Source organism: Echinops telfairi, unplaced genomic scaffold (genome assembly GCF_000313985.2).
Source record: "Echinops telfairi isolate 266 unplaced genomic scaffold, ASM31398v2 ScPeMD7_4;HRSCAF=17, whole genome shotgun sequence".
NCBI lineage: Eukaryota > Metazoa > Chordata > Mammalia > Afrosoricida > Tenrecidae > Echinops > Echinops telfairi.
In genome coordinates, this window is record NW_022103900.1 from 6,503,987 (window position 1) to 6,527,516 (window position 23,530).

Below are 23,530 nucleotides of genomic sequence, written 5' to 3' on the forward strand. Positions count from 1 at the left end.
CAGGCCATAGCGCCCGCCTCCTCTGATGGCTGGGGCAAGCTTAGACGCTGGCACTGGGGACTCCGCAGGGCACTGCAGTGATGAGAGCCGGCCGGAGCACACAGAAGGCTCTGGCGGGGACTGCAAAGCCGTGTCCCAGGCTCCCTAGCAGGCGGGCGCGTGTATCACTTGAGCTGCTGGCCCTGTGAACAAAGCAGAATCCTCAGCGACGTGTTCCGAGCGGATCTGATGGCAGCGGTTCTGGTGGGAAGCAGCCAGCAATGGCAGGCTCGGCTCAGAGCTGCTGGGCGCCGGAAAACCCCTCAGCGCACCAGGGAAGGCAGAGTTGCTCCAGCAGGAGTGTAAAACCCTGTCACTCGTGCTCCCAGTTGGCAGGCGGGTTTAGCACCCGGGCCGCAGGCCAGCCAGCAGGGGTTATGGCGGAGACACAGTGTCGAGGCTGGAAGTGGGTTTGGCGCCGGTGGGAAGTGCGCGGCTCCGCCTCCCAGGCCAAGAATGGATCGGGAGGTAGGCTGGCAGGTGCCAGTGGAGAAGTCCCAGGCAGCAATTGGGGTGGATGGTCCCCTGTGGGGGTCGCCCAGTCAGGTTGCAGGTCAGTTACCTGGGGCTTGGATGAATGGAGGGAGGGATGTGGGCCCAGGGGCAGATCGTTGCCACGTGGGATGGAAGCTTCTCTCCTAGTGGGGTCCCATGAGTGGGAAGCTGCTGTAGGGGGTCCTGCCAACGCTACACACGTTTCGGCAGAGCAGGCAAGTGACTCTGGGCACAAGGTCCTGGTCTGGGGATGGAGTGGGGCTGTAGCTATTCTCAGCCACGATGGCAGGGGCTTAGTGACCCGAGATGTCCCACGAATCGACAAATGTGTGGGGTGGGGGTGGGGTGCTGCCCCGGGGGCATATTTCACTCACCAGACTCCTTCCACTCAGCTACCTGGAAACCAAACCCGCCTTGTTCGAAAGAGTTCTCAGAGTATGCGGGTCCCCACCATCTTCCCCAACATCTCTCCTTTTAACCCCAGCTTACACTACACACTTCATAAGAAATTGAGTAATCGTAGCACACATATTAGAACACATACCTGCTTTTTTTTTAATGGGTTCAGCATTAAGCTGTTAACTATACAAGTGGCAGTCAACACCCCACACCCCACCCCCAGCAGGAGATATATAGTTGATGATTTCTGCTCCTATGAAGATTTACAGTTGTGGGAACCCTAGCAAGCAGTTAGACTTTGTCCTGTAGGGTCACTATGAGTCAGAATCCTACTCGATGGCATTGTAGGTGAAATCTTGCGTCCTGTTGCTAGACATACTCTGTGACACATTCAGGTAGTTTTCTTGTACTTGTTTCAGAACACTCCATCTGGGATGGTTGAAAAACAAAGGGGCAAGTTCATGTTATTTTGATGATGGTCTTAAGCGGTGCTACTCAGTGTTATCCATGGACTTCTTTGTACCACAGTGTCAATCAAGGGTGAAGTGTGTTGGGCTGACCTCCTCCCTCCCACCCCCTACCCCAGGGAACACGACTTTCTCAACAAAGGAAGCGTTGAGGTGGCTTATTTCTGGTGCAGATCCTTACCTCATGTAAACCAGCAGTGCAGCGGTATGATACTTGGTGTTTAACGGGCCTTAGGTACAGGAAAAGTGATTTTTGAAGGTCTCATACTAAGTGTTAAAAACAGGATTTGATTTCAAGTCATTTATATTAGATTGGTCTGCTTTGGTTATTATTAAAGAGTTGAATTATTTAGCCTTGCTCTGTAACTTATTTTGGCTGGTAGATCTTTCTTTTACATGCTTTGAAATAGGCCATTAATAAGAAAAGGGTAACCCAAGAAAATCAAAGGGAAGGGGGGATGTGCTTAAGGTGGGGCCAGGGAACATGACTCTGAGGCTTTGAGTCCTTCTTGGGTTCGCTTGAGCTTCCTGCTTATGCCAGATGGTGCTACCTAAGTTGGCTGCATTGGCTCATAACTTAGGCAGCACTCCTCCTTTCAGTGTAGTTAGTGTTTCATTAATTTTAACTTCTCCAGAACTTTTTCCCAGTCCAGGAGCCACTCCGAACTACTTAGCCCTGGACTGAAGAAACGCCTCAGATGCTGACCAAAGGCCTTTATCCCGCAAAATGGCACACGCGTTTAAAGAAATCGTTAAAGCTTCTGTTTGTCAGAAAATAGCCATAGAAAGATACTCATCCTCATTTGCTATTGGGGACTGGAAACAACTACCACTGTGAGACAAGTGTGTCAGTGTGGAAACTTCCACACACTGCCAATAGGAAACAGCTTGGCAGGTTTGGTTTCTGTTCTTTTTAAAGAAGTGAGCATACACTTACAGGTAGTTACTCAAGAAGAAGAGGAACATTTGTCCATACCAAGATACATACAAAGCTGGCTCATGACAGCGCGTAGCAGCCCAAGTAGAAAACAAGCCTAATGTTTCTCAGTAGGTGAATATGCTAAGCAAACTGCAGTCTATCCTTGTACCAGAACACTGCTTAGCAGTTTCAAGGAATGAACATCACACGCTACAACACACACATTGCAAAAGAATTGTGTTGAATGACAGGAAACCAGAACCCCAACCAAACTCACCAGCACCGATGGAGTCTATTCAAACTCAGAGCAACCCGAGGCAGTATTTCTAGGACTGTCAATCGGTGAGGGAACAGACCACTCTGCCTTTCACCCTTGGAGCAGCTAGTAGGTTTCAGTCACCGAGCTTGAGGTCAGCAGCTCAGGAGTTAACCTACAGCTTCTCTGAGAGAATCCAGGCACTCAGAGTGTATGGTATGTGAATTTATTTACATGAAATCCTCAAGATGCAAACTATGGTTACAGAAAAAAGCCCTGTGGTTTCCTAGAGGCAGTGGAGTGGAGACAGGGGGAAGAATGACAAAGGGTCCTGAGGAAACAATGGGTACAAATGGGCATAGTCATTCTCTTTACTGTGGTTACTGTTTCACCAGAAATGTATGGCATTGTATGCTTATGTCAGTCATATATGCCTAAGGCTATTAAAAAAAAAGACATAGGCAGAAAGTCCTGTTTCCAGCTGCTCTTTGGAAAGCAAACAAAAACCTGCTGCCATCAGGTTGATTTCAGTTCATAGTGATCCTTACTATGAGTAGAACTGCTTCCTGGGATTTCCAAGGCTATCCATCTTTGTGGAAGCAGAAAACTTCCTGTCTTTCTTCTGCAGAGCAACTGGTGGGTTCAAACTGCTGACCCGGGTAGCTTGCAGCCCACCATATCCAACATGTCCCCATGGAGCACTCAGTTAAGCGCTATAGACTGTCTCCCCAGAAATTTGCACATAAAATGTTGGCTTCAATATAGAAGGCTATACAACTTTGAAAGACCTAGGTTAAGACACACACATACCCCATAACATTCTTCAGGGGTTTTGGAAAAGTCCATTTCTACAAATGTGCAGCCCTCCTCCCCAAGTAAATTGCCTTTTGGTTTTTCAAAGCAAATACATTAATTCTTACCTTTTTCTCCAAGAAATAATGGGTATTTGTGGCTAGCAGGCCTTGAAAGGCAAGCTGGTTTTGTTCTGTTTTGTTTCATTCTGAAAATGAATCAAACTATAAACATACTGACGTATCACTGCCGCCAGCTGAATGAAGCTACAGTTATATTGATTATACCATTTCATTGCTTTCACAATTACCAATAATAACATAATGATTATTGGACACTTCCATTATCACACTGTTCTCCACTTCATAAAACTCTATACCTTGAACACATTAAAGGACGTTCAAGATCAAAATATCACTTTTATTATATATTAAAACACAAATCAATGCTAGCCAGTTTTGCTTTGCCAAACTTTTTCAGGCTTTCCCATCATGCCAAGATAATACTAATAAAAATGAAATTTACCCAGATCTCAAAGGGAACGGCAGGTGTCTTTCTACATCTCTTATTTCCCATTATCTCCTTCTCCCTATATGTAAATACTATTATTTTTAATGTTATTTATAAAATATAAAATTATACAATTATATATAATATATATATAAATATAATTATAATTTTTATGTTAATATACCCATTACCCCCTACTCCCTATATGTAACTACTAAGCCAAAGCTTGGTGACTAAAATCTTTGACAACTATTGCTTACTTTCACCTTCCTCAGCTCCCATATTGGGTGAAATGCAAAGAGAAATGGCCTGTAATCTACTCATTTCCCATTTCCTGCAAATTGTCTTTATCATTTGCACTGTCCTATAAATTTTCTAATGGGACTTCGAAGGTGACAGTGTCCAAATTACTAAGCAGAGCCTTGGTTAAGAAACTGACGCATTTTCAGGCAAAAACTGGATGTCCTAGATTTGCATGTGGGTTGTGGGTTGAACGTGATGTATGAGGGAACAAAGGAAGTAGAATGTGGTAGGAGGAGCCAGCCACTGCAAAGGCCTCAGCTGATCCCACAGGGGTCTTTGGAGATGGGGTGATCCTTCCGGGTTATCCTCTCTTGAATCATTAAGACATCTTACTCCCGTGACCAGCCACTGGATGTAGCACATTTCTGGAGCTACAGACTCTCATTGGATGACCCAACTCTCTTTGGCCAAGGGGAATTCCTGAAAGCTGTTAGCCACCAATAATCTCAACAGCAGGGAGATCATCTGGGCAGCACCATCCAGAGTCCACTATAGCCCAGTCCCTGCCACTGTGTGGGCCCATCCGGAAATAGTCGCTCCAGGGCTAGCTGATCTCTTTTTCTGGGTCAGGGAGTTGCTAGAGTTGTCATGTTACAGTAATCAGTCCCTGCTGCTTTACCCCTCTGCTAGTGTAAGAAGCTTACCTGGCGACCTCAGCCCTCAAGCTTAAAGAGGAATGAGTGGAAAATGGCCCATTTAAAAAGTCTTAATGGCCACAGATACCTAATATTGGCTGGAGAGGAGGCAATCATTAATTTGTTTGGTTTGGAAGACTTGAGAGTATTGCTAAGGAGACATGTGGAAATGTCCTTTGAATCATTCTCCTACCAGGACATCTTAAACTGAAGTTGTTAAGGTCTGTGACCCTCCTTGATGGAATACAAACTAGTGTGTGCCTGTGTTTACTAGCTATTGCACTGGACATTGGTGTCACATAGACCCATTTCACTTATTCATATATTCAACTGACTGACATTCAGTGACAGGCACTGGACCACAGCAGTGAACAAAATACAGATCCCACACTAACATTATCTTTTGGCTTATGGGGGGGGGATGGGGGAAGGGGGCGAACAGAGGATAAATGAAGGGACACATTTGAATGCAGTCCATAAATATATCCAGCATGTCAGGTGGTGGTGAATGCTATAAAAAGGGAAAACTCAGATTGAGAGTGAGGTGGTGGTATGTGTGTCACATAGGCATCCAGGGACATTAGAGCAGAAGTCTGAAGGAAGTGAGGGTGAGTCATGGAGGAGGAGCATGTCCCACGGAGGGGGTGGCAGGGACAGAGATTCTCTGGTAGGGGCCTGCTTTGAATTTTCAAGGGTCAGCACAGAGACTGCCATGGCTACAAGGGAGAGCCAGCATGAGAGTGTTAAGGCTAAGTTTGAGATGGAACAGGAGTTGAGCCAGGTGGTATCTTAGAGATTCTGTAGAGCTGCTGCCACACAGTCTCACCAACTTGGTAACTGAAAACATCAGAAGTATTATCTCACTGGTGTGGTGTGAATAAGATCTAAATGAGTTTGGTGAACTTGGAAATGTTTACTTCGACTCCTAGGTCTCAAGGCTACTTAGATGTGAAATTCAGGTAAGAATGCCCACATTTAATCACTGAACTGGTAGCAGAAAGGGGGATGTTCCAAAGCCACCTAGAGGCATCTCTTTCGAGAAAGGGCTGGCAATTTACTACTGACAGATCCCCATTGGATACCCTCTGGAGTGTAGTTCCACGCTGACATGCGGAGAAATGGCACCATGACAGGATGGTTTTTATATATGTAAAGAGCTTAGAATGGTGCTTGAGGTGTACCTGTTGCTGGTAAGTCAATTCCAACTCATAGCGACCCTATAGACAGAGTAGAAGTGCCTCGGAGTGTTCCCAAAGCTGTCAACACTTCATGGAAGCAGACTGCCTCCTCTCTCCTTCTGGAGCACCTGGTGAGTTCCAATGACCTTTTGGTTAGCAGTTGAGTACTTGCTCCACAGCATCTCCAGGTTCCCTTGCTTGATGTCCACACAAGTACCTAATAACTACTTATCTGTTGTAGGAGCCCTGGTGGTCTAGTGGTTGTGTATCAGACTGAAATCTGCATGGTTAACAGTTTGAAACCACCAGCCACTGCACGTAAGAAAGACTGAGCTTTCTAGCTGCATAAACAGTTACAGTCCCTGAAACCCACAAGGGATTGCTCTGAGTCAGCAATGACTGCACTGCAGGGAGTTTGGGATCCTCCTCTCTGCCCTGGGTAATTACAGTATCTTGACTCCTTTCTTGGCCTTTTGTGTTAGCCTTTCGTCTTCTTTCTTAGCTTCATTAGTGTTATTATTGAGAAACTCGGTCACACCAAAATGCATTGCCTCCTCAGACAATACCACTGAACTGTTTGTCCAGCCGCAGGTTAAAGCTCACATTCTCGCAGTGGCCCATGAGACCCTCCCATAGTCCAGCCTCAAACTACCCTCCAACTCATCACTTGCCATTTCTCACGCTGAGCTTTCTCAGAGAGACTTCCTTGATCCACTCTTCTCTGCATCTTGATCATTGCTCTCAACCACTGTGCGTTGAAAGCCATTGCATTCCCTCATCCCAGATCTGCACACTCTGATAATTCAGGAAAAACCATTTTAATCATAGCAGGCCTCTATTCATATATCCAGCAGATGTCAATAGCTATGCTCCCATGAGGTGATACTGGAGTAGCATGGGCCACGATCCATACAAAACAAGGGGAGACACATGGGGAGAATTCAATGAGGGGAATGAGGGAGAGGAGAAAGGAGGGTGGTGTAGCTAGAGCAGTGGTTCTCAACTTTCCTCATGCCGCGACCCTTTAATACAGTGCCTCATGTTGTGGTGACTCCCCAACCACAAAATTATTTTCGTTGCCACTTCATAACTAATTGTGCTATTGTTATGAATCGGTCAATCCCTGTGAAAGGGTCGTTCAACCCACCAAAGGGGTCAAAACCCACAGGTTGAGAACCACTGATCTAGAGGCTGAGCACCCAGGATTACTGGAAGCCACCTGACGCTAGGAGAGAAACGTGAACAGATTCTCCCTTAGTTCTCTTTTAGAAGCTGTATCTTTTTGTTTGCAGTCTCATGCAGCATCTCTGTAGTCTGTTGAGGGTGTACCTTTACACCGGGGCTGGGGAACCATTTCTCTGCGAGGGCCATTTGCATATTTATAACTTCATTCACAAACGATACAAAACAATCAACTTAAAAATTAGCCTGGTTATTTTTGGTTAAACTCTAATTAACTTTCTCCTAATGGGATGGCCACTTGTGTTTGGTGAGGCAGGTGCTATTAGCTGGTATTGATGATTTCATGGGCCTGATACAACTTGCCTTATTGAGCTGCTAACTGCAAGGTCAGCAGTTCCACACCACCAGCCACTCTGTGGGCCAGCCATCCCCTACCCCTGCTTAGACAGAAGAATATTTTGAAGTTATCACCTTGTCAAGTAACCCGAGAACAGGTTTTGGTTTTTCGTGTTACTATGGGGGCATACATCAGACTTGGTGTTGATCGCTTCTTCCCCCGCCCCAAATTTTCTTTGGAAAGTAAAAAGCAAAACACTTGAAGTCGATGCCAACTTCAAGTGACCCCATAGGACAGAGTAGAACGGTCCCTGTACGTTTCCCATATTGTAGCTCTTCATCTTTCTCCCGAGCAGTGACTGGTGGCTTTGAACTGCTGACCTTGCAGTTAGCAGCCTAACGCATAACCACTATGCCACCTGGGCTCCTTTCTTTGGAAATAGCCCAGACTAAATAAATGAACTCACTACGCCACTGAAACATCAGAACCTCATGAAGTTGTTAGGAAATATATTAGTATTTGGGGAAAAAGATGTGTTTTTCCACTCATTACTCAGAAGAAAGGCAGAGACTGTAAACAACCATTATAGAACTGTTTTCTAGCTGTCAAAATGCGGAGGGTTTGAGTAGTACAAGGAGTTGATAGAGAATGCCCACCTGGGTTTGCCAAAGACGTGTCAGCTGTTGCTGCCTTGCCTCTGACATGCAACCGTCAGGACATGCGGATTTTTCTTCCCTCTTGATTCAGGTGAGAGGTCTTGAGGCTCATTGTCATCTTTCTTAGGCCATTGATAATGCTGGCCATGCAATGTCATAAAGCACAGCCCTTGTGGTACCTTAGGACCAATGTTATACAAACAAGCACATGGAAGCTTCCAGCCCTCTCAGATATTCAAGCTTAAAGCATGAAGAGGAAAGAAATAGAAGACCCTGGTTGTAAGAGTTTTTGTGCATGCAGGCACACGCAGCAAACACTTCTGTTTGCTCAAAGAGTTGTCTGGGTCGCTGGTTGGCCAAGAGACAGCACTTGAGACCACAGACAGTGTTGGGAAGAGGGAAAGGACGAGCATAAAGAAGGTGGCAGAGCCTACACCAGCAATGAGGGCAGTGTGTTTCCTTTGGGAAGGCTGAGAGGGATTTGAAACAGCGGTTCTCAACCTGGGGGTCGAACAACTCTTTCACAAGGATTGCCTAATACATCCTGCGCATCAGATATTTACATTATGATTCATAACAGTATCAAAATTACAGTTATGAAGTAGCAATGAAAATAATTTTATCGTTGGGGGTCCCTACAACACGAGGAACTATATTAAAGGGTCGCGGCATGAGGAAGGTTGAGAACCACTGATTTGAAATGAGGTGTGATGGCCACTGAAGAAGCAGACTCAAGAAACCCCATATTTGCTGGGTGCTAAGTCCTGGTGGCGTAGTGGTTACTGCAAGGTCAGCAGTTGGAAACCACCAGCCAGCTGCTGCTCGGGAGAATGATGGGCTTTCTACCCTGTGCTCTAGAGTCACTCCCTCCCAGTCGGCATTGGCTCGATGGCCATTAGTTTGGGTTTGAGGTTGCTTTCAAGATAAGAAATTCCACATTATTAGCACGTACTTGAGAATGTCTCGCCACCAAGCCTCCCCAGCTCTTCCTTCTCAGCTCACGTACCCGGTAAAGAGCATCCTTATTTTTGAAACCCAGGTGCACCGTCAGGGGACAGGAGAGAATGGTGGCACCTACCTTTTTTAATGAGCATTGCTACTGAAAGAGAAATTAGCATCACCCTGAATTTTGTGTGATGTCAATTAAATGAAGGTGTTTCATCACACTTTACAACAAATTAGAATTGACTGAACTGAAAATAAGCCCAGCAGCTGGGATAAGCATGGGGTACGTGGCCAGTTTTGCTATTTCTGCTTGGCGTGCCTCGGAGGAGATCTGAATGTCTAATGCCCCGAGGTGTGGGAGTCGCAGTTGGAGAGTGCAGTTTCTAAGATGATGGGTTGAGATGCTTGCAGATCAGTCTTGCCCTCCAGTGTACAACATGCTTAGCAGCGTACCATGAAAATTGGCCCCGCCACACGTGTCTGTGCATCAGAGAGAGGGTTATGAAATTAGTGGAGAACAAGCACCCCGCTTTTGGCTGAACATTAGCAAGCAGACTGGAAATAGATGACCTGGAACGAGGCCGTAAATCATCCACGCTAACTGAGAGATGCTAATGAAAGGACTGAAACTGATCCACAGACTTGATGGCTTCTCCCGAAATCAGCCCAAGTCCCAGGGACTGTCAGCCCCTCGTGTCTGGAGGAAATGGGAACCCCGTCTGCGCCGTCGCAGAGATTTGCATGTAGTCAGAATGCCCTGACATCATATATTCTGGCCTTGGTGAGCAGGATGCCACAGCTGAGCCTTTCGCTCCATTAGCCAGGGTTTTGCATGAATCACGAGCTGATTTTAGGATCTAAAAAATGACCAGAGGAAGGGGTGGGGGGTGGGCGCACACTGTGTCATGAAGAAAAGTCGGTGATAACTAGTGTGTGCACGTGCGAGCTACTGAGGAAAAAGTTTGGTGGGGAAGGACATTAGTAAAAATGTCACTGATTTCAAGTGATCAAGAGGGCAACAGATGAAGATAAAATGATGCTTGTAATTACAGTTCATAAAGAGAAATAGGCCAGATTGAGTATATAGTTTTCCATTTTTTTCGGTCCTCTACAGCTGTCTAACTAAATGCAATAAATGGGTCTGCAGAAATTCCATGCTCCTAGGGTGTTTGGAAAGTAAAGTCTGCACACACTTCCTTTCAGCTCTTTACAAACTATACTTGAAACAGTTTGACCTTCAAAGATTTTTATCTTAAAAAGTAGGGCAGTTTTGGGTAATTTTTTCAGAAACCTAAGCAGCAGAAAGTTTTCCTCATGAAAAATAAATATGGTTTCCTTCCCTAATGTCCTTGATACCAATCCCGCCCCACTCCCCTAACCAATCGCCTTGGCTTGACTTTCAGTACTGTGGGTTTGGATATCGGCAGGGGAAAACGTCAACTCTCCACCACCACTACCTTTTTGGTGGGATTCTGGTCTTACACAGTACCCCACTCTAGGGACACAAGCAGGGAAAGACTGCCTTCCTCGCTAGGGTATCAAAGACATCATGGCACCAGAGAGCAGGATGGGTCTCTAATGAACCTGGCCAAGACTGAAAACACGTCATCCGTACCAAGCTCCAAACTGACAGCCCTGTTCAGCCGACGGAGGTGTTCAAGGTAGCACTTTACTCGTTTGATAGATCAGTGTCCCCTGAAAGCATTAAATCATATGCTGAACTTTAGAGGTTATCCACAGCATTGTGAGGCTTTGATAAAAAGGGATCTGGAGAGTAGAGTGGATTTATAGGACAAGAGTTCAAATGTGCTGGCCTCTTCATGTCCAGAGAAATTGTTCTTTGTAGTGTCTTCCCTCTTTTATTTTGTACTAAGGAGGTGTGGTGGCTCTGTGGGTTAGACCTCAGGCTGGTAACTGCAAGGTCAGCAGTTCAAACCTATTCAGCCTCTCTGAGAGAAAGATGAGGTTGCCGGCTGCTATATAGATACACAGTGTTGGGAACCCTATATAGGAGTTGGAATGGACTCAGTGACATTTGGTTTGGGGTTGATTGGTTTTGTACTGCCCTCTCCTGGCTATTCAGTTTCTTGTTAATGAGGACCCCTTGTCGCATAATAGTTACCTTTCTCCCAGAGAGAATGATGGGGCTTTCTCACCTGTTAACTGTTAAAGTCTCAGAAACTCACAGGGGCAGTTCCGTTCTGTCCTCTAGGGTCACTGAGAGTTGGAATCGACTCTGTGGCAGTGAGCTATTAATGTTTACTAGGAGCACTGGATGTGGCTACCATGTCTGCTTTCCTGTAGAAAGTAGCTTCTCCTCTCATTGTATTGGTTAATTCAGATGTGCACAGGCACAAGATTGCTGGAGATGGAGCAAATATGTATCTGCAGGTAATTTGATCATCTACATGGACTTTGCCATGTCTGCATAAGATCACTCATCACATTTTATCAGTTGTTGACAATCCAGTGTGATTGGAAGTTCACATGGACACCTTTTCTCTGTGTTTGTGTTTTACAGTGGCTGCTAATTTACAGAAGATTGTAGACGATCCCAAAGCGTTGAAAACATTGACATTTAAATTGGTAAGTGAGAAGCTGTGGAGGGAAGGCGGGTGTGTTGCCGTGCTTTGCCAGTAAGGGCTAACAACAACAGAGCCTCCTATAACCTATTTGCTGGTTTTCCCATTCTTTTCCTTTGGGACCTGTTTTTGCACTTGCCATTTGCCTCGTCAACATTTAGAACCCTTTTCTGACTGGCCAGAAATTTCCTGTCAAATGGGCATGCCTTGTTCTTTTACAATCACCTCTTTAGTTTAGCTTAAAAATGGCCATTTGAGAATCTTGTAACCTGCACCATTTTCCTTCCAGCTTGTATGTCAGCTTGACCATATTGAACTGAATTCAAATTAACCCTCCTACCAAAGCACTTTCCCTTATGGTGAAAGCCAAATATTCCAACTTTTAAAAATCTGAGGCTGATAGTTGGGGAAATGGTCTAGATAATTGGAAGTGATTGTAGAATAGCTCACTAGTGAACAAAGACACATGGTTTTAATACCACATTTTCAAAGCACAAGAACAGATTCTTGTAAGGAAGAAAGAATTCCAACAGTTTGTCTACATCATTATCGTCAGCACTGTCGAATCAATTTAGACCCGAGCAACCCCGTGCGACAATAGAGCGGCCTCACGCGGTTCTTGCAGGCTGCAATCTTTACAGGAACCAAGCGCTAGGTCTTGCTCCCTTGGGACTAACTAAGTGGGCTCCTTTTCTGCCCAGTGCATTTGAAACAAAGACGGAGAACACCAGGCCTTAGGAAACCAAGACAGATAGAGGAATGTCCAAATAGTCAAAGTGATTCTTCCATGAAACTTTTGCCTAAGAGTACTCTTGCTGAAGGTCTAATCAGTAGCTCATTTTAGAATTATTAACGAATACTTTCCAGGGCCAGTCAGAATGCAGCTGGCAATCTGAAAAAAATCTAGATGACCAACACTTGGCTGTAAGCGACATATATTGATGATCTGGCCGTTTCAGTTTTTGGGAAAATTAAATGGCAAATGTGTGTGGCCAAAAGTGCTGAATGATTAGTTACAGTAAATGGGAGCCTGGTGCTAATTAACTTTGTGGCTCTCACTTCTCAGCTGGTTTCAGTTGGCAAGGCCGTGTGATAAAAGAACACCAAGACTTTCAGAGGAATTTATCTGAAGAAATTATCTCTGTTTGGGTAATAAAATAACGCTTTATTCAGGCTTGGCATGGTAAATTAGCAAATTGGAAAGAAAAGATCTTCCGGTTGGAAATGACACTGTCACTACTATTATGTTCTAATTTACCTACCGTTTTGAAACCACTTTGTGTTTCCTTTGTGTGCGGATACATTTATGAGACAATGGCACCATGTGTTGGCTTTTCACATCAATACACATGTCCCTCTCTTACTTTTTTTACAAGGTAAGATAGCTAGATGGTAAACCCAATCCAGAGCATGTCTCTGATGTGCAACAGGTGCAGAGGGATTCAAAGCTTGTGCTGACTGATTCTCGTCGTCTCTAAACTTGCGTGCCTGGAAAACAGCAGCCCCAGCCCTCTTTCGTTAAATAGTAAGAGTAATACAAACCTCAACCACATCTACTCTCATCAGTTTATAAGCTCCCAGGCATTCCCTCAGTTTTGACCTCGTTGGCTCTACATCCAGCATCCTAGCAGGATTCCATCCATGTTTGCCGAGATTCTCGCACAGCTGAATCTGTACCAATCTTCCTGCTTACCCCCTCAACAACCTAGACTCTGTTTGCCATATGGGAGCTCTAAGCTAGAGAAACTCCCCCAACTCCAGGAGCTTATGCTCCACTGTCCTCTAAAACTGAAGCTCCTGAGCAGGGCTGGTGAGGACCATGCCCACACCTTCCTTTGTCTCCCTCCTTCAACTCTCTCACCTCCTCTCCACTATTTCTCACTCTCCCTTTCTGCCCATCCTGGCTCTTGGCATGCACTTCCCCCACCCCATAGAATATTCTTTTCTCCCAGTTCTTCCTGGCCTCCTCTTCCTGTTGGTTTTCTTTCACAGTGCTTTCTCCGACATCCAGTCTTGGCGTAGGTCCACCTCCCATATTCGCCCCACAAAGATTCTATATTGAAATTGTGTACACTTACTTGTATCTCTGTTCTATCTCAAACAACATTTTCTACTTCTTTTCCATCTAGGTTTCGTAACTCATTGTAATGGCCACAAAGAACTCACAGAATTTAGGGTTTTTAAGGAAGCTGATAGGTTACAACACATGAGAATTGCTCAGGATATAGGCATTCAATCAGGACATGTTAATAAATGCCCAAAGGGCATGCTACTCCACTGTAATCCTCAACCCAAAGGTTTTCACAGCCGTTCAGCTCCAACTGTTAGGAGCCAGCCAACCCAGCTCCCCAAATTAAGGGCCCAGAGGCAGTCCATACCAGTAAGCCACAACCTAAAGGTGCTCAGCTTCCATTTCCATGAATCACGAAGCCTGGCTCCCCCCATTAAGTACTCAGAGGCACCCAGCCTCATTTGCTCTGTGGCCTGGGAAGGCTACTGCTTTGTCTCACGCTGTGATTCCTGGTTCTACTGCTGCTCCTCTGATGTCACAGCTGTGTGCTGGATCAAGGAGGTTCGCTTCTTAGGGATCTCAGAATCCACAGTACACACTCCAGTCATGACTTGCTGGGAGTGAGATTCCCCTCCCCAGTCCTGCTTTTCAGGGGATTCATTTGATAGCAGTCACAATGAATCCTGTGAACACTGACTCACAGGTGAATCCTGTCAGTGCCCTCCTCCACCTTCTTAACCAGAAGCATGCAGGAACCCATGAAAGTGTTAAGAGATTGCCTAGAACTGTGGTTCTCAACCTTCCTAATGCCACAACCCTTTCATACAGTTCCTCATGTTGTGGTGACCCCCAAATATAAAGTTAGATTCGTTGCTACTTCATAACTATAATTTTGTGAAAGGGTCGTTCAACCCCCAAAGGGGTGGCAACCTACAGGTTGAGAACCAAAGAACCATGTTAAATAATTCACTGCCCCTGCAGTATTTGTAAGAAATGTAGGAAGTCCTCAGCTCTCTCGGGTCTCTAGTGCCGAGCACAGTGGATGACTCCAAACAGGGACTTAATGATCAAGACACATTAGAACAACACAAACTCCATACAGGAAAACTTCAGCCATCATTCATTTTCTCTTGACATTTGTGACTTATGATTCCTGCCCCTTTCCATTGAGTTCCTTAAAATTCCCCAGCCTTGAACACAGAAGTAATAAGAGTTGCTTCCATTTATTATGCATGCTTTCTTTGCCTGCTATCCATGATTCAGTTTTACATACTTCATCTCAGTGAACCTAGTCCTCCAAATCTTATAAAATGGTAATATCATTCGGTTAACTTTGTTTAGGGGACCCCAGGATGGTTCTCAAGTTGGGTTCACTTGCCCAGAATCACACAGTACTGAAGGTGCAATTCTATCTGCCATCCAGTTTCAAGCAGAGCTTAAAACCAGTCTGTCCCAGTTCGGCCATGACCACTTAAGCGAAGAGAGGAATGGACCGTAATTTGTAAAATGTAGGTGAACCGGAATGGTAACCAGGCCAGAAAAAAGGCTGGGTCAGCACGCTGCTAGAAATAGAATCTCCCTATTAGAAGTCCAGGGCAGCATGTGAGTTGCATAGCAATCCAATCTCTTGATCAGCACAGTTAGAAACGATGGTGCCCCATGCAAAGATGATGGCTACCTAGCAATGTCGCTGTCTGCACAGACTTGGCGGTAGTCCAATCTCCCACAGCATGCTCCAGAAAGGACTTGCTATACCTCTTCTGAGTCTCCCTTTCACGTTACCATTTAGCCTCACCCCAATTAAAAAAATTTTGTTTGGTTGGCCTTGGCTGAACCAGTTTGAACTTGTTGGAAGCCCTGCTTTCAAACCTCCTACTGTCAATACGGATCCATCCTTAGAAGCAGGCCCCCAGTCTTAGGCTTGTCCAGCATTGCCTCCCATTCCCTGGGTAATGAAAGCACTAGCTTGCTCAGCAGTTAATCAGGCAGTTGGAGGTTTGCATCCGCCCAAAGGCATCTGAAAAGAAAGGCCCGTGGGAGTCGATTTCTGACGTATCACCCATTGAAAACTATGGTGCCACGTTCTGCCCGGGGGGCCCACATGACACAGATTAGCCTTCACAGCAACTCGTTTCTTTGTGGCTGTTGACATTGGTGGAGATGGAATCACATTGGCACCCTACCCAGACTGAAAAATAGTACTTTGTCCTGGAAACAGACTTGGGCCGGGAGGTGGGGAAGGGAGGACTTGTACTTTTTTTCTGCAGCTTTGACTGCAGTTGTGTGCTGTTTCCAGTAAATGGAAATTGATGTCTTCTTCCCCCCTGAAGATAGTTGAGGGAGTGACCTTCCATTTCTGTCACTTAGCTTTCTGCACAACCCTCGTTAAAACCTGAGAGGGCTCCTTTGTTGTTATCAGCTGCCAGCCACTTTGAGATCCACTTGAACGGAGTTAATTTGAACTGAGTTTTTGGCCTAATCTGTGCAACATTAACGTCCTGATAAAACCACCGAGATTCAAATGCATTCACCTGCATTCGTCACATTTTTATTTTATTGAAGAATAAAAGATCAAAGTATTCCAGCAGATTGACACCCCCCCATCAGCTCCCGCTGCCCCTGATTCTTTTAGCTCTCAGCTACTTATCATTTATTTTAATCTTGGCGCTTTGAGCTTTCTCAGGACCGCCGGGGTCCTGAAATTGTCTAAGGAGCAGTAATATCTTGAAGTACTGGCACTGGTACCCTGGTCCTACACCTCCCCTGCACAGTGGTCACACTTAGCACGTTGTGGGGGTGGTTTAAAAAATGACTGATACCTACGACCTAATTCCAGAGACATGGATTTAATTGCTCTAGGTCAGCAGTTGGCAAACTTTAGAGATAGAAGAGCCAATCCTGCCCCTCACAACAATCTAAAAATTATAGCAGTTTGAAAGTGATTTGAGAGTCATGCATGTATATATTTTACAAACAAATGAAATCACCATTATCTGAATAATATCCTTCAGATATTTTTCAATTTTACTTATAGAGCTGCATGTTCGTACCAAAAGAGCCTCATGTGGCTCAAGAGGCACATTTTGCCAACCGCTATGCATCTGTTAGTGGACCGTGTGTGTCATTGTGACACCAAACCGGTTTTAATGGAGCTTTCAGGCCAAGACGGACTAGGAAGAAAGTCCTGATGACCTGCTTTTGAAAAATCAACCAATAAATGTCTAAAATCGTAACATCCAACCTCCTAGTGCATGGGGCTGCTCTGAGCCAGGGCCCAACAGGGGGCAGTGACCAACAACAACCGTAGCAGGGCAGCCTGGGCTTTGGGGGTTTTGAAAGCATCCCTGGTGATTCCGATGTTAAACAAGGCCGAGGAGCCCTGCATTTGTAGATGGCTCGATCTCTACGCTGTCCCCTCCCATCTTCCCGCCACTTTGAGACCTATCTGCGTAAGTTGGAAAGTATGTTACAGGTGTCTGCCCATATTTGAAGGAGCCTTGGTGGTACAGAGCATTAGACTTGGGCTGCTAACAGCAAGTGGCTCAGAGCACCAGCTGGTCTGAGAGAGACTGTCTGCTCCGGTCAAGATTTACAGTCTCAGAAACTCAAGAAGCAGTTTGATTTGGTCCCATTTGGGCTGCTGTGAGTAGCAATGGACCCGATGGCAGTGGTTTGGGTTTGGTCCCCTATCTGTTTATATGTGAAAAGCAATAGCCAAGGGGATATATGTGTGTGTATAACTATATCAGTTGTTTAGAAAAGTCCATTTTTTCTCTGCCCAATGAGATCATTAACTTCATTCAATAGATAAGATATGTGAAATATGACCTCCATTGTTGGCATGGCCAGGGGCAAAGAGCTGGTGAGTTTGAATCAAGTGGTTTGGGCATAGAGGGCATTTCAGCTCAAGTATTTTGTTCACTGGGTTTCACATAATAGGGCCTTTTCAGTTTGGTCATTTTAAAACCTTGCTTTTTTTATGTTTTTAATTTGCTACATTACAGATTCATAGGGTGGGTTACTCTTGATTTCGATGTGGAACTTTTGAAATTACATTAGCAAAATATAATATATGTTTAATTTACCCACGGAGGTAGAATACAGATTGTAATTGTGTGTAATTAACATCCAATTGGTACATATTTACATGTGCATTCTATATTTCAGTGATAAGCTTAATAGCTTTATATCATTGAGGATAGAAATTCTGTAAGCATTGCAACTGGTTTTTTATTTGTTTGCCTATATTACTAAAACCAAACCAAAATCTGTTGCTAACAACAGAATCTACTAACAGTAGATTCTATAGGACATAAGAGAACTGACTCATAGGGGTTCCAAGGCTTCAAATCTTTATGGAAACCAACTACCACATCTTCGTCATGCAGAGACTAATGGATTGGAACCACTGATATTTGAGTTAGTAGCTAAGCACTTTAACCACCACATCACTCAAGATCCTTAATTAACTGACATAACCCAAACCCGTCTACCATTGAGTTAGTTCCAACACATAGCAACCCTGTTTCTGAGGCTGTGTAAATCCTTAAGGGTGCAGACAGTCTCATCTTTGTCCATCAGAGAGGCTGGTGTATTTGAAACACCTACCTTGTGGTCAGCAGTTAGCTTACTTGACAGTACCACCAGGGCTCCTTAATTAACTGACATAGGGCTTTATTTTTAGAGACACACGTCTTACACATTGAACTAAAGAGGCAGCCTGACTAAGACAGTGATTCTCCAAGTGCAGGTAAATGTGAGGCTCCCACTCAGGCCTCCTCACTCAGAACTCCCAGGTACTGGAGCTCAGTCATCTGTGTTTTCACAGCACTTCAGGTGACTGGTATATGCTACTGTTTGAGAACCACAGACTTAAAGGAAACCAGAGCTTTGCCTTTTGAGAAGCAACGGACCATAGCAGAGCTAGTGGTTCGCAAACTTTCCTTTCAATTGCAGTGCCTAGGCCCCCCTCCATAACCATTGGATCCTAACCGCTAGAGATGGACTCAGCCCCTGACCCAGGGGGCTTCAAAAGGCTCATGGAAACTCCATTGTCTTTTCGAAGACCCCAGGTGTGTTTTAAAACATCTGGATGACTCCACAGTGCATCTGAGTTTGGGATGGAGAATAATACTTTTGACTGACACTGGACTATCACATTTTCAGTTCCTCCACAGGGCTCAAGCTACGCCTGCTGATCTGAATGTTTAAGAAGCAGAGCATAATACAAGAACCATGCACGCTTTTGATTAAGAGGGTGCATGGCCTTATACTGTTGTGCTAAGTTCCTAATAATGCATACATTTTCCTTGAAAGGTGAGGTCTGTAAAATAGTTTTTGTACCTGTGGGTCTCCAAGGCCCTTTCTGGGAATCTGGGCTTCAAGACTATTTTCATCATAATAGTGCAACGAGACCTTGCCTTATCTACTGTCTTGACACTAGATCTTAAGCAGCTGAGATCTTAGCACAAATCAAGGCGGTGACACCGATCTGTACAAATAGCCATCATGGGATCTTCAAAGCCATGTGCTCACCGTAAAAAAAAGTCCTACCTAAGAATTTTGCTGATGAGACAGGAAATAGTCTTCATATTATTAATATATCTTTAACGAAGTCACATGTAGCACTTCTGCAGTGAACCAAAGTATGATAGTTGTCTCCAGGAAGAGTGTCTGAAGAATTATTTGCATCGTGAGCTAAATGCTGGTTGGGATTTTTTTTTTTTTAACACATGCTAGACTGGGTTCTGTAGAGCAAAGCTCCAAAAATGTGGATTGTGACCACTGACCGGGAAGTCACCATTGGCAACCAAAGGTTTCTGAAGGCAAACTGACCAAAAATTAATGATAAATCAAGGATGCAATGAATCTGAGGTGTTTCTGGGAGAAGTTTAAGAAGCCCTGCCCTGTAGAAGGACAACCAGTGACAGATATGAAAGGAGGGGAGGAGGGAGGAGAAGGAGAGAGAGATTGATGGATTGATTTAGATCAAGTTCACATTGCCAAAGTTCTGTTGTAGCTTTGGGATGCCCTAACCTCCTTTTGGTCATCAGCAACATAGTTAGTCCCGAGATGTTTATAGGTTGCCTGTTCGTTTCCCTGGGGGTCTCTAGTGGGTTGAGCAAATGATGCAGTTAGAGTAGGAGAGGGAAGAAGATTTGGGCGGGTCGATAAAGAAACAGTGATAATGGAATGAGAAAATCAGCAGGGAGGTTGATGTTCGTGTCTAAGTATGCCTTGTGCTCACCAGAAAACACCTCAGCTGAAATGCACCTGTGCCGGTTCCACGGTGCTGAAAGCGATACCGAGAGGAGAGGTTCTGCTCTCGCTGCCCTGGTAGTGCAGACGAGGAGCACTGTCCTTGACTTGACATCGTCCCTGTCATAAACCAGAGGGCCAGGCCCAAAGTTTAGTTTTTCATAATACTAATTTTCCTACCCTTTAGGCTACTGGTTTTGTAGAAACATAACTACTCACTTTGAATTTTGTTTGGAGGACAATTATTTTTAAATATTTATGTTATGTGTTCCAGTTGGTTGCTTATTTTAAAAGAAAATGTAAGAGTTAAAAGAGGGCTTGTGTTATTTACTGTCTCTTCTGACATTCTGAACATAGACAAGCAGTGCTGACCAGGTTAATTGTAATGAGACCAGGAAGGGTTTTTTCCCCTTGGGAAACTAATTGGTATGACAGGAATTCGATATGGATTAGGCCAAGAAATGGTTTGTATGTTCGTTTTGTAATCAGTTGCCCATCCTTGGCCATCTTCACATGAATTCCCCATCCTTCCCCTCTTGTCTAATGTCCAGAAACCCTGGTGGCTAGTGATGACGTGTTGGGTGACTAACCACAAGGTCAGCAGTTTGAAACCACCAGCCACTCTGAGAAAGAAAGACGGGACTTTCTATTCCTGTTAAGAATTACAGTCTCAGAAACTCATAAGGGCAGTTCTACCCTGTCCTAAGGGTTGCTATGGGTCAGCTTCAACTTGATGGCAATGAGTTTGGTTTGCCTTATGTCATGTCCAATTTTTAGTATGTACACTAGCATGAAGGGGTAATTTAGAATGGTGATCTCAGTATTGTATTTGTTTAAAGGGAAGGCAAAGAAGAGGGCTTAAAAGTAAGAAAATACTTTTAAGATTTAGAACCAGTGAGGCTGGAAAAGCCAGGACTTAGTGTTTTCAGATCTTGAGGTTTCCAAAAAAAAGTTTTGACATGTATAATTTTGGTCAATGACAGGTAATATGTATAAAGGTTCTCTTAGAATTCATGTGAAAATGGAATGAACAGATCATAGGATTCTCCCATAAACACTGCAAACCACCACCCCTTCCTCTCCCTGTGTACCCTAAGGTACTAAAAAGATGGTGCACATCCCTGTAGAGATGACTACGCACTGGTGCTTACACAGAAAGGACATACAATGAGCTGCTCTATTCTGGGTGGCTGGTTCCTTCTTAGTCGTAGTTCTCTCCTGCTTCTGGTTGTGCCTAGGTGTGGTCCAGTTGGTTTTATGCCTGTGCTGCATTTGAGCCCATCGTTGCAGTCTCTGTGTCAGTCCATGCCCCGAGGGTCTTCTGCTTCCTTTCATTATTTCAGTTGCTCTGAGTCAACTCTGAGTCCTGACAAATCCATGTGTGCCGATGTAAAAGGGGGCCACTCTGGCACCATCCAAGGGGCTGCCAATACAGATATCTACACTTGCTCCTGGACTGTGGGCTGGAGTACAAGTGTTTTTAATTGCTAAGGGGGCACAAGGTAATCTTTTTTCTGAAAAGGGAGTGGTAGCCCAATTACGTTTGGGCAGTTGTGCTCTAGAATCTAGTTCATTTTGGTGACAGGAAGGAATACCAAATGACAGTGAAGTGTGCAAAGCTTGACCAAGGTAAATGATGTCACTAAGATGTACTAAAGAAGAAGGACTCATTTGATCATCTGGAAACTGTTACAGAAGCAAAGATGTTGCTTTGAGGGCTATGGCGCACGCTGTATTTTGTCACCTAGTCCCCGTGGGAAAGTGGGACAGTTAATAAGGAGGATTGAAGCAGAATGGGCGCCTCTGAATTGTGGTGTTGGTGCAGAATATTGAAGACACCGCCAGAAGAAGGATTTCTCTAAGAAGAAGTACTGCCAGAATGCTCCTTAGCAGTGAAGATAGCGAGAGTCTGTCTCACGTACTTTGGACATGTTTTCAGAAGGGACGCATTCCTAGAGAAGGACCCCATGCGTGGTAAAGCAGAGGGTCAGCACAACAAAGAACAAATTGAGTCTGTGGCTAGTGGCTGCACCAGTGGGCTCAAACATAGAAACAATGGTGCAGATGGCACAGGACGGGTTTCATCGTGCTACCCACGAGGTCTGTCTGAGTAGGAGCCAACTTGGCAGCACCCAGCAACAGCAGCAACATGCCATTTATAGAAGGCCTGGTGGTGCAGTGCTTGAGCACTCTGCTGCTGACCGGAAGGGAGGTCAGTGGTTCTAACCCCCTGTCATTCTACAGGAGGACGATGTGGCAGTCTGCTTCCATAAGCTTGTATCCCAGGAAGCCCTTTGGAAATCCTACACTATGAATCAGAGTTGGCTCAGTGGCAACGGGTTACGGCCTATGTAATTTGCAGCAACAACCAAAAAATGTATGTGCAGATTTGTACATATGTAGGCATGACATACGTATAAGTGTATATGTACACAGATATAGCTGTATGCATATATATGTGTGTATACGTATGCATACACTCAAAATCAAACTCTGGACCATCGCATCAGTTCCAACTCAGAGCTGCCCCAGTGGGTTTTTGAGACTGCAAATCTTTACAGGAGTAGACGGCCTCATTTTCCTCCTGCAAAGCAACTGGTGAATTTGAATTGCTAACCTTGCCATTTGCACCCCACTACGTAACCCACTACACCTGTGCATGTGCACTCTATCCATACTCCTGTGGTTGCACATTGGGCTTTGATCTGCAAGGTCAGCAATTCAATACCACCCACAGACCCTCCTCAGGAGAAAGATGGGGCTGTCACAGTTGCAGTCTCAGACTCACAGGGGCAGTGCTACCCTGTCCTCCAGGTTCGCTGTGAGTCAACACCGACTGGAATGCAGTGAGTTTATTTTTGACTTTTATTTTGAATTAGAGATACTTCTTTCACATAACCCAACACCTCCCAGGATTGGTTTTCTGGACTTGAAGGCATAGGTCCATATTCTCCTGGGACAATCCAGTCACTTGGCATAATGCAGTTCATAAAGTTTATCTTCTACAACATAGTTTTGTGAGTAGTGACTAAGGTTTCACAAGCTTAGTTATCTAAGCTACAGTGCCGTAAACACACTACCAAGCATGGCAAACTAGATGACTGGGGCCTCCTAAGAATTAGACACTTATGCACAGCAAGAATGAAAAGAGAACCCACAGACTGAGGGGAAAATTTTGAAGCAACTTATTGGACAAGGGATAAATCTCTGAAATTTAAAGAAAATACAAAACCTGGACAAGTAAAAAGAATTCAATTTAAAAATGATTAGAGGATATTAAAGATGAGCCCTGGTGGCATAGTGGTTATGTGGTGAGGTGCTAACCACAAAGTCAGCAGTTCAAAACTCTTGGGGAGCAAGATGAGGCTTTCTGCTCCCTTAAACAGTTACCACCTCAGAAAGCCACGGGTAGTTCTACCTGGTCTTATAGGGTTACTGTGGATTAGAATGGACTCAATGGCAGCAAGTTTGTTTTTTGGGGGGAGAGGACATGAACAGGGCCTTCACCGAGGAAGACATTCAGGAAGCCAACAAACCCGTGAAGAAATGGTCCTGATCATTAGCCA

At 44.8% G+C, this 23,530-nt stretch overlaps 1 protein-coding gene across 2 annotated transcripts in view; it reads left to right on the top strand.

Annotated features, from left to right (window-relative positions):
- The window catches only part of STK39 (serine/threonine kinase 39), a 295,827-nt gene that overhangs the window by 266,552 nt on the left and 5,745 nt on the right, over positions 1–23,530 (top strand). For both annotated transcript variants that reach the window (XM_045299562.1, XM_045299568.1), the window contains one exon: positions 11,635–11,699. In XM_045299562.1, coding sequence (XP_045155497.1) covers positions 11,635–11,699 — 65 coding nt within the window. The remainder of the gene's footprint in view (positions 1–11,634; positions 11,700–23,530) is intronic.